General features: G+C 36.6%; 1 protein-coding gene across 2 annotated transcripts in view; it reads right to left on the reverse strand.

The window, feature by feature from the left end:
• LOC127846535 (palmitoyltransferase ZDHHC3-like) overlaps positions 1-12,747 on the reverse strand; it is a 43,069-nt gene that overhangs the window by 11,284 nt on the left and 19,038 nt on the right. For both annotated transcript variants that reach the window (XM_052377893.1, XM_052377892.1), the window contains 4 exons: positions 11,189-11,305; positions 10,623-10,848; positions 1,608-1,732; positions 636-732 (listed from right to left, as the gene is read on the reverse strand). In XM_052377893.1, coding sequence (XP_052233853.1) covers positions 636-732; positions 1,608-1,732; positions 10,623-10,848; positions 11,189-11,305 — 565 coding nt within the window. The remainder of the gene's footprint in view (positions 1-635; positions 733-1,607; positions 1,733-10,622; positions 10,849-11,188; positions 11,306-12,747) is intronic.

Consider the following 12,747-nt stretch of genomic DNA (forward strand, 5'->3'; position numbering starts at 1 on the left):
CTAAACATAAGACTTCTAGAGTGTAAACAAGGTTTTTGTATAGACATATTAAGAAAACTGCTCTACCCCCTGGTGACCATGTTTTTTGCAATTGACCAGAACTATTTTTGAACTCAGCTATCATTAGTAAAAATATGAGAACCAGGATTCAAGATGATAAGACTATAAATGTGACTTATAGAGTGTAAACAAGCTTTTTCTTTAATTTGACCTAGAGACCTTCTTCTTGACCTTACATGACCCAGTTTGGAACTCGGCCTAGATATCATTGAAACAAATGTTCTGACCAAGTTTCATGAAGATTTGACAATAATTGTGGCCTCTATACTGTTAACAATGTTAATGTAGACTACACATGACAAATGACAGAAAAAAGGTGATCAAAAGCTCACCATGAACACTTAGTGCTCAGGTGAACAGCAGTAAGTCACAAAACAGACAAAGTATAAGACAAGGTATATGCTTGAATCTTGACAAGGACATGTTATAAAGCAATTCATTATCTTTATTTGATAAACGGTCATTGTTTAATGTATTTATTTTCTACAAAAACACACATTGTATGGGTCTAACACGTTCCGTTATATTAACATTGATCATTCAAAACACAATAAACATGCAGTGTCTGTACTTACAGTAAAGAGGACAAAGAATTTCTGGTTATTTTCTCCGACACAGTTGTTCACCCATGGACAGTGATGGTCCATCTTCCTTATACACCTCTGGCAAACACTGGAAAACAGTCATGCATATATGAGCAACGTTCTTGAATAACGGAGTTTATTACATGGACCTAAAGTGTTGTACCTGACTAGCATGTGCAGCGTGCATTTTGGTTTAGAAGAGACGTCCCTTACATGAAAATACCATAGGCGGAAAGTGTCATCCCTAATTAGCCTTCCAACTTTACACACATGCATTAAACCCAGTTTTCCCACAACGGGGCTCATATTTAAACTAGAACTTATCACAGTTATGAGCAGTGACTATGAGCCAAATGATGCATGTTTTAATATGTAGAAAGAATGAACAATGAAAATTTGGATGCTGGTCGTGACAAGTTTTTAGCCCAAGTGCATTTTGTAACAAATTTGTACTGAACCACAAAACAGTTATAATACATACCAAATATTCAATATTCAGGCCTAGTGGTTTTAGAGGAAAAGATTTCTTTAGTCATTTTGCAATTCAAGTCTATACCAACAAGAGCTTTGTCACAGACAAAACAGCAGCCCCTTTGTCTACATAATTAAGGCCCCTTACCAGCAGTGATGGGCCCTATGTCTACATAGTTAAGACAACTTACCTGCAGTGATGGGCCCTTTGTCTACATAGTCAAAGCCCCTTACCTGCAGTGATGTGCCCTTTGTCTACATAGTTAAGGCCCCTTACCTGCAGTGATGAGCCCTTTGTCTACATAATGAAAGCCCCTTACCTGCAGTGATGGGCCCTATGTCTACATAGTTAAGGCCCCTTACCTGCAGTGATGGGCCATTTGTCTACATAGTTAAGGCCCCTTACCTGCAGTGATGGACCCTTTGTCTACATAGTTAAGGCCCCTTACCTGCAGTGATGGGCCCTTTGTCTACATAGTCAAAGCCCCTTACCTGCAGTGATGGGCCCTTTCTGGCTTGATACTGATGCATTTTGGGCACTTGAACACCACTTGACCCTCCTTAAGGCCCAGTTTCAGTATGTTTTCCCTGGTTGCATTTCCCTTAGGCACAGCACCCTGCAATAACACAGGTTCATTGATTAATCAGGGCAAAAAGCAATATATCCCAATATCAAACTAGAGCTTTGTCACAGATGTGACAACTACCCCCACATGCCGCATTGACACAGAATATTTTGCATGTTATAATACCCATATTTTTAAACTTTTTTTACAACATAAAAGTTTAACAGTTTAACAGAAGGTAACTGCAATACATGTAAAAAGTTGATTGAAAATAAAAATAGGCTTATGTTTATAAGACTTTTGAGGAACAATGCAAGATTATGTGAATACTAGGACATTCATGGATATAGAAAATCATACACACATTACACATTCAATTTAAAATAGAAACATTAATACAAATCATGTCCTTCAAACATAATTTAAAACCCTGCTTAGAAAACAACATGGATTGTATTTTTCCTATGCACTAATGTGTCTGTTAGAAAACATTTGAGCAGTGGTATGGGAAAATGGGGCTTAATGCATACCCATAAACTGTTGTCCCAAATAAGACTGCAGAGTCCAGACAGGCTAATCAGGGGCTACACTTTCTGCATAAAATGGATTTTTGTTTAAAGAGACTACCATTACCATAAAAGCTGTGTCACCCTGATAAGCTGGTGCAGACTCCACAGGCTTATCTGGGATGACACTTTAAACAGATGCATTAAGCCAAATTTTCCTAACCCTCAGTTCATTTCTGAATTCAGAGTTACAAGATTCATTAATAAGGGATTTCAATGTATGGAGATGTATAGACTTTGTGGTGTGTGTGTGGCCTTCCAACACTATATGAAATTGATTTTCCATTTCAGCTGACATTGCAGATTTCTTTCTTTACAATAACTTTTACATAATATTATTCAGAAATTGATTTCAAAATGGAAATAGATGCCAACAATCATAAATTTATTTCCCTTTTCTTCATATCAAGCAGGTATTATAGTAAAAGGGTTTTAGTCTGACACCAATTGAGTTTGAAAAAGACTGATATAAACAAGATGCTGGGTTCAATAAACGCTGATTCCCCAGGTGGGAGCCCTGTCAGTATTGATTCATTGGCTCAAGTGAAAATATACATAGCTCAAAAATAGGTCATGGTCAAAATTAGGTCAGGTGATATAATTGTACAAAGTTTTTAATTGAAGTATTAAACCTCTTTAGTAAGTTTTATTGATGTTACTCTAAGGATCCTCATGAGTTAACCGAAAAGTTGACCTTCTGGAGTAGTACATGTAGGTCCAAAAGAAGATCAACACTTTATTATTAATCTCACAACATAATTAAATGATGTGAGTGTTTCCGTTATTCATCAGACTTGACATTCTTATATTTATATAATTTGAATATTATATGGTACACAACAATGTTATATAACCAAATGGCATTATCCAAATCTGAAATAAGAAAGAATCTGAATCGGCTTATAATTTCACTTATTATGCTATTCCGGAAATAAACAAATTCGGATAGTATAAAGACAAACAAAAAAATTAACATTTGAAATTTCTGAAATTTCTGCAAATTAATCAAGCAAATCTTAGCATTTTGATTCCATAAACCAGGAATTTACAGCTTGTTTAGCATACATATTTAACAGCCCTTCTGCATTTTAACCTCTGATTCTAGTAAGGAAGCTGTCTGTTACTTGCATAACGTTGCTGTCATTCTTAAACCTTGTAGCTACAAAATGCCCAACTTTTCAGGAGAGACAAAAAACCGTCACATTTTTTTATAACGATGTTTTAGAAATTGAAATTCTGTAAAAATACCAAACAAATGAAGCTGCAAAATATGGTATAAGCAGTAGGTGTAGGTCATACTGATAAGTCATACTGATATTCAGAAATGGTAGCTACGATATTTTGTCACCACAGTTTTGTCATTTTTATGAGGTACCACAATTCGTCCTGATAGGAAACCTCGTAGCTGCAAATATAAAAACGTTTTTGTCAAATTTGTCCAAACGAAATGACGTACCTATAGGTGAAATGACGCCGCTACGACTTTTCCCCAGAAAAAAAGCCAACAATCAAGCTACAACATTTCGTCACGTGGCCTTTTCAAGGGCTATGGTTGGCATAGAGCTACGAGATATACAGTAGCACAAATCACGCACCAGACTTCATATATTCGGAAAAGACGAAAAACAATTTTTTTAAATTTTGGAGCTACGAGGTAAATTGAGAACGACAGTAACGATAAGTAAATGTAATGTAAAATAAGGTGACAGCAAAATAACAGACTCACAAAATCTTAAACATATAGGAATTAACTAAAATATTGTTTGTAAAATAAATATTTCCCCATACATTTTTCTCTAAAAAAATGAGACTATAACATACATTGCGTGACATGGGGATTGTCATTCATGTCTGAGAAATCTCATAAAATTGCAGTATGAATACTGTAATTGTTTCTGTGTTGCAATGATATATCATATACGTATATACAGGTTTACATAATTTTTTGTGTTTTTTTGGAAATTTTGCAAAGAGTAAAATATTGATACTTTTCTTATAATATATAGTGAGTCATCTTATTTGAAATTGTTGATGTAGTGGTTTTCCACACACAAAGTTAGTTAACAGTATTTTACTCCACTTAAATGGTATTCCAAAGTCAAATAAAATTCTCATATATTAGCTGAAATCATATTTACATTAACATTTGGCTTCAGACAGTGGTAATAACCTACTGTAACAGTCATCAGCCCCAAAAAAGGTGAATATAAATTAATCAAATAACAGAATATAATTCTAGATCTAGTTGGCATTTCCTAGACATTGTAACGTGTTGTATTTAAGGTTAATTGTATCATATTTTCAATATTTGTTTATCCCTACCAAACTTGCCTTTTCAAACTGACAGAACTGAAGTTCTTTTTCCCCAATAAATCTCTACTACACAATTTTCAGCAGATATCAAAAGCATTTCAAGCAAAAAAATGCAATTTAACGTAATTATTGGTCTCTAATCATGTCAATTACTTTAAAAGGCTTCTGATGTCCTGTAATTGCTCACGATTTATTTTTGTATAAATGAGCCTTGCTCTGGTAAAAAAAGGATTTAATGCATGTGCGTAAAGTGTCATCCCAGATTAGCCTGTGCAGACCGCACAGGCTTGTCAGGGACGACACTTTCCGCTTTTATGGTATTTTTAGTTTCAAGGAAGTCCCTCCTTGCCGAAAATCAAGTTTAGGCGGAAAGTGTCGTCCCTGATTAGCCTGTGCGGGCTAATCTGGGATGACACTTTACGCACATGCATTATGCCCAGTTCTCTCAGAACGGGGCTCAAATGTATGTGCATAAAGTGTCATCCCAGATTAGTCTTCAGAGGCTCATCAGGAACTAGAGTTTCTGCCTTAAGTGAAATGCACAGGCTAATCTGGGACTACATATTACGCACATGTATTAAGCCTTGTTATTTCATGGAGAGGCTTAAATATATGTGTCAGAGAGGTGGAGTAATAGATATGGAGTAAGCTGTGTCACAGAGGTGGAGTAATAGATATGGGATCTGCCTGTGTCACAGAGGTGGAGTAATAGATATGGAGTCTGTCTGTGTCACAGAGGTGGAGTACTAGATATGGAGTCTGTCTGTGTCACAGAGGTGGAGTAATAGATATGGGATCTGCCTGTGTCACAGAGGTGGAGTAATAGATATGGTGTCTGCCTGTGTCACAGACGTGGAGTAATAGATTTGGAGTCAGCCTGTGTCACAGAGGTGGAGTACTAGATATGGAGTCTGTCTGTGTCACATAGGTGGAGTACTAGATATGGGATCTGCCTGTGTCACAGAGATGGAGTAATAAATATGAAATCTGCCTGTGTCACAGAGGTGGAGTAATATATATGGAGTAAGCTGTGTCACAGAGGTGGAGTAATAGATATGGAATCTGCCTGTGTCACAGAGGTGGAGTAATAGATATGGAGTCTGCCTGTGTCACAGAGGTGGAGTAATAGATATGGTGTCTGCCTGTGTCACAGAGGTGGAGTAATAGATATGGAGTCAGCCTGTGTCACAGAGGTGTAGTAATGGATATGGGGTCTGCCTGTGTCACAGAGGTGGAGTAATAGATATGGAGTCTGTCTGAGTCACAGAGGTGGAGTAATAGATATGGAGTCAGCCTGTGTCACAGAGGTGTAGTAATGGATATGGGGTCTGCCTGTGTCACAGAGGTGGAGTAATAGATATGGAGTCTGTCTGTGTCATAGAGGTGGAGTAATAGATATGGTGTCTGCCTGTGTCACAGAGGTGGAGTAATAGATTTGGAGTCTGCCTGTGTCACAGAGGTGTAGTAATGGATATGGGGTCTGCCTGTGTCACAGAGGTGGAGTAATAGATATGGAGTCTGCCTGTTTCATAGAGGTGGAGTAATAGATATGGAGTCTGCCTGTGTCACAGAGGTGTAGTAATGGATATGGGGTCTGCCTGTGTCACAGAGGTGGAGTAATAGATATGGAGTCTGTCTGTGTCACAGAGGTGGAGTAATAGATATGGAGTCTGCCTGTGTCATAGAGGTGGAGTAATAGATTTGGAGTAAGCTGTGTCACAGAGGTGGAGTACTAGATATGGGGTCTGCCTGTGTCACAGATGTGGAGTAATAGATATGGGGTCTGCCTGTGTCACAGATGTGGAGTAATAGATATGGGGTCTGCCTGTGTCACAGAGGTGGAGTAATAGATATGGTGTCTGCCTGTGTCACAGAGCTGGAGTAATAGATATGGTGTCTGCCTGTGTCACAGAGATGGAGTAACAGATATGTATGCCTGTGTCACAGAGAAGGAGCAATAGATATGAAGTACGCTTGTGGATGAATTAAATGGAAAGTACAATTTAAACATAAATTTCCTTCATTATACAGCAGTAACAAGAGCAATAGATACATTTATGAAAACTAGAGCTTTGTCACAGACGTGACGAATACACCCACATACCGCATTGACACAGAATATTTTGCATGTTGTCTTCACAAAAAACAGCCGACACCATGCTCAATGTTTAAAACGCACTAAGTGACCCCGTGACCTGGTTTTTGACCCTGCATGGCCCATGTTTGGTCTTCACCTACACATCATCTAGATACAACTTCTGACCAAGTGTGTCGAAGATCGGATGAAAACTACTTGAATTAGAGAGCAGACACCATACTGAATGTGTAAAACGTACTAAGTGACCCAGTGACCTAGTTTTTGACCCGGCATGACCCATATTCGAACTTGACTTAGACATCATCTAGATACAATTTCTGACCAAGTTTGGTGAAGATCGGATGAAAACTACTTGAATTAGAGAGCGGACATGGACTGACCGACAGAGCGACCGACCAACCGAAAAACAAGCTCACTCCTATATACCCCCCTAAACTTCGTTTAGTGGGGGACCTAGTTTTTGACCTGACATGACCCATGTTTGCACTTGGCCTAGACATCAAATAGATACAACTTCTGACCAAGTTTGGTGAAGCTCTGATGATAACTACTTGAATTAGAGAGTGGACAACATGCTGAATGTTTAAAACGCACAAAGTGACCCCGTGACCTGGTTTTTAACCCTACAAGGCCCATGTTCGAACTTGGCCTAAACATCATGTAGATACAACTTCTGACCAAGTTTGGTGAAGATCAGATGAAAACTACTTGAATTAGAGAGCAGACACAGACTGACCGACAGACCGACCGACCACCAGACAAGCTCACTCCTTTTTTTTATGCCCCCCTAAACTTCGTTTAGTGGGGGTATTTTGTATATGTTGTCCCTTCCAATAAAATATCAAACCTTTTCGGCCCCCATTATAACAAAGTATACTGAAAAAAGAATCTGGAGCAAAAAGGCTATACACCATTCTAAATAAAAATAATGAACAGCCATCAGTAAAAGCAAAATGGTGTGCTAAACCCAATGCTATTATTAATGAACAAGAAATGTGTTTGTCAGCAACACAATGCCCCCTTCTGCGTCGCTTTGAAGCCATATATTTGACCTTTGACCTTGAAGGATGACCTTGACCTTTCACCACTCAAAATGTGCAGTTTTATGAGATACAGATACATGCCAAATATCAAGTTGCTATCTGAAGCGACATAGAAGTAAATTAGTTATGAGCATCTTCGAAACCTAAATGCAAAACCTAAAAGCAAAGTATGACGGAGAGACAGACAGACAGACAGACGGACGGTCTGAACACTATATGCCCTCCTTTGGGGGCATAAAAAGAATGGAATTGCATATTTGAGCTACCCATTTTAATAACCAATGATGTAAAGGTTCAGTGGTTCCAATACAGAATAATTCACAGGATACTTGGAACAAAATTTCTTTTAAATAAAATGACAAGGGACAAAATTGTCACAAAACCAGGTTTTCATTGTGAAAAAAAAATCTGATAAAGGGAGAAAACTCAAGCTGAACTTTTGAAATGAACAAACAAAATTAACCCCCTTTGTAAGTTTTTTTTTTTTTAAATCTATTTTATGTCGTGGCGACCTTGACATTGGAGATATTGACGTGATTCTTTCGTGCGACACACCGTCCCATGATGGTGAAAAAATGTGCCAAATGATTTTAAAATCTCACAATGAATGACATAGTTATGGCCAGGACAAGCTCATTTATGGCCATTTTTGACCTTTGAACTCAAAGTGTGACCTTGACCTTGGAGATATCGACGTAATTATTTCGCGCGACACACCGTCCAATGATGGTGAACAAATGTGCCAAATGATTTTAAAATCTGACAATGAACGACATAGTTATGGCCCGGACAAGCTTGTTCCGCCTGCCAGCCCGCCAGCCCGCCAGCCAGCCAGCCAGCCAGCCCACCCGCATTCGCCAATCTAATAACCAGTTTTTTCCTTCGGAAAACCTGATTAAAAATAACTGATGATCCATTATGTTCTTTTTGAAAACAAAGTGAGGACAATTAATAACATTCATTTTTATTCTGGGAATGTAAAATATCTCAAGCAATTATTTATCCAATTTTACCAGGACAATCTTTTCCTTTCATGAATAAGACAATTTTTCTCTGCTAGAGCCATAGATAATGTTATTTTGTTTTTAAAGCTATATTTCTACAAAAGTAAAATGAATAAATGCATTTCAAGCATAACAGGAGCCAAGAAATACATAAAGTATGAATATGATAACTTAAGAAAAATATCAATAAACAAAATGACAAACACAATGCCCCCTACTGCGCCACTTTGATTTTTTTTTACCTTTGACATGGAAGGATGACCTTGACCTTGACCTGTCACCATTCAAAATGTGCAGCGCCATGAGATACGCATGCATGCTAAATATCAAGTTGCTATCAAAAGATATGGGCAATGCTTAAGTTTTTCGACCGACGGAAGGACGGACAAACAGTTCAAATGCTGTATGCCACCCTACCGGGTGCATAAACAACAGCAACATAGAATTCTTTGTCAGAGAATACGATGTGTTCAGTGCTATTTTCTCACAACTAAATATTTAAATTTGATGATTACTGTTCCTTTTTGCAACCTCTTACAATGCAATTGAGTTGTATTGTATATATAATGTATATGTGTTTAATACATGTATATATCTGTTTTATCTCCAATTGTTGTAGTCTTTACAACTTGCTACAAATACTATTTATAAAGTACAGTTACTTAATTGAAAATGTCTTTCTATGCCTTTTTTCGTACGTAGGTGCAATGAATACATACTTTATTGTGTATTGATACTGAAAATGTCATCTTCTTTTTTCTTTCTTTTGTAACTGTCTTATTTGTGTGTGTGTAATTTTCATTTTTTTTCCAACTCAGAATTACAAGCAATTGAAGTAATGCTTGAATTTTACTTTTATTATTTAGATGATTTATATATGTAGCTTAATTATGCACCTTTTTCATCTCTGATTATATTATATTCATATACTATATGTCATACATGTACTTAATGATACTTTATATATACAGTATTGAAATAAAACCTATTTCTCCTCCATCTTCATCGATAATGCTGATATCCAATCATAAAGTATAAGTAAGGTGACAAATAGTCTTAGACAACCTACATTGAAAAGATGTAACTAAGAAACTGCGTATAGTTAAGTCAAACACCAGAACATGTCTTTTAGAGACTGAATCCACTTCAACACATTGCATATTTTACACTGAACAGATTACAATAGAAGCAATGGTCTATAATAAATTAATAATATATGTCTGAGAAGTTATTTATGACATGCTTGCATTGACAATGTTATTATATTCAATAACTTTGTATACGATGATCAACGGTAAAAACATCTGGCAAAATATAACTTCAATTTTTATGGATAACATGAATTTTACATTCCTGAAAAACAACCAAATCTGACTTTTGCTGTTTTCAAAGAATTGCTACAATATTTTTTATATTTTATATGGACAGACTCCAACAAACAAACCAACGAGCTGGGTCAAGCCAATATTAGGAGAAATTTGCTTCCGCAGGTATAATCAAATCAAAGTTAATATAGTCAACACATAAAGGATTATGAGATAAGGATCATGACATAATTGGACACCAGATAAAGTATAATGAGATAAAGGATCATGAGATAATGGATCATGAGATAATAGATCATGCGATAGGGATCATGATATAGTGGAACACAAGATACAAGATCATGATTAAATGAAACAAATAATAAAGGATCCTGAGATAATGGAACTCTAGATAAAGTATAATGAGATCAAGGATCCTGAGATAATTTTGATCCTGGGATAATGGATCATAAGTTAGGGATCATGATATAATGGAACACACAATAAAGGATCATGATATAAAGGAAAACAAGATAAAGGATCATGAAATAATGAATCATTAGATAATGAAACACAAGAAAAAGGATCATAAGAAACTCTGCAAATACTTTACCGGGTCTGTGAGCATAGCCCTGGCGTGGGAGGCCACAGCCAGGAAAGCCAACATGTTGAAGAGTATCGCGTTGCCCCAGCGGTACCCGGCGCTCGGGCTGGGCCACAGCATGATGAACATGACAACGTACTCAGCATACAGGACCAGCAGCCATGTGAAGATCACACAGATCACCCCACAGATGTCCTTGACAAACCACGCTGTCCGGCTGTCCTTTGGGATGCACCTGCAGAGAGTTTTGTTTTTGGTCAAATTTAGGGCTGTTATAGAGACTCTTCCAAATGGTTAAAATTTTATATATTTACCTCAAAATTACCAATAAGAGGTTTAAACATTATATGGGCTTTTTTTTATATATCCTAACAGTTTATCTCCCATGCAGCTTGAATTTGAACCTTAGTCAATATGATACAAAAAACACTTTTATTCCGACTTTTTAAGTAGTTGTTAGGAAAAATAGAAAAGTTTAATAACACTTATTTTCAAATTTGAGTCAAAATGGCACACTTTGTCCAAATCTGAAGGAACATGACCCCATTCCCAAAATGGTGGAACAAAAAACTGACTTGTGGAGGCCACACCGTCGGAGGTAAGGGCCGCAGTCAATAATCACCATGCCGTCTGCTACGGGCTTACGGGGCTTCTCCAAGGCGCCATCCTCCCCTCCTTGCTTCTGGCCGTTCCTGGGAAATACCAGTTTTATAATATCTTGACATGAGCCTTTCTCTTGAAAAACTGGGATTAATGCATGTGTGTTTAGTGTCATGCCATATTAACCTACATGTATAATGCATGTGTGTTCAGTGTCATGCCATATTAACCTACATGTATGCAGTCTGCACAGGCTAATCCCTGACAGCTCTTTCAATCTGTATTGTATTTTTTTTGTTTAAAGAAAAATAAATTGCTCTCCTTCATTTGGCAATTTTCTGCATACTTCAAACTTAATGAAACCCTTAAGTTATGACTTTGATTGGATAGGGAAATAAAATGTATCATTATTTGTAATAAAGATGCAGGGGCATTCATGGTAAATAAACTATTTGTTTTGTATTAATAGAAAAAGATATCAATTTAATGCATTTACAAATAAGGGCCAATCCCCATTCCATTTCTTTGAAATTGTTTACTTTTCTTTCATATTTATTGCATAGGTTATTAATTGGATGCGTGAAGAAATAAGGACTGCATAAACTTCCTGGGAACTTTATAATTGCAATACAAATGTATCTGTCATATATCTGTTACAGTCATACAGTTTCTCTTACACATGTTTTGTTCCCAAATAACAAAAGTCAAAGGACTTTCAGAGCTCACATATGTGATGTTTCTTCCTGTATATCAGCTATTATTTTAATTTTCAACACAATCCGGAAGGTTTCAAAAACAAAATTCTGAAAACTGAGGGATTTTTAATATTTTAAGACATTTTATGTTAAAATCTAATATTTCACCAAAAAACCCTACCTGTAATTTTTATTTCTAAAGGTCCTTGACATGAAAAGAAGCCTAATTCACACTTTTCATATCACTGAAAAATATTCCAACTTTTAACACCATTGCCACTGTTGGACATTCACATACACACATATATATATATATATATATATATGGGCACACATGTCATCTAAATTTACAAATTAGTTATTATGGTAACACAAAATTTCAACACTTTTCCCACTATTGGACATTCATGTCCTTTGTTAGTTCATGTACTAATTATTATTTTAACTACAATATCAGAATATTCACATAAATATTCATGTACTATTTTCACACCATGTCAACACACCATTGCTTCCGAGGTCTACATTTGCAACTTGTCACAAGAGTTATCAATACAACTCCTAGTAGCTTTAAGACCAATACTACAGTCACTAACATTGCGAGAAAGTTACTTTGCAAAACAAACCATAACAAACGAATCTCAAGTTTGATTTGCTAGAAATATTTGAGCTGCGTTCTTAGAAAACAGGTAATAATTCATGTTTGTGAAGTGGAGTCCCGGATAAGTCTGTGCTGTCTACACAGGCTAATCAGGGATGACACTTTCTGCCTAAGTGGGATATACGCTAAAAATAAACTTTCTTTTAACATAAAATACCATAAAAGCAGAAAGCGTATT

The sequence above is a fragment of the Dreissena polymorpha genome, chromosome 9 (genome assembly GCF_020536995.1).
Source record: "Dreissena polymorpha isolate Duluth1 chromosome 9, UMN_Dpol_1.0, whole genome shotgun sequence".
Lineage (NCBI taxonomy): Eukaryota > Metazoa > Mollusca > Bivalvia > Myida > Dreissenidae > Dreissena > Dreissena polymorpha.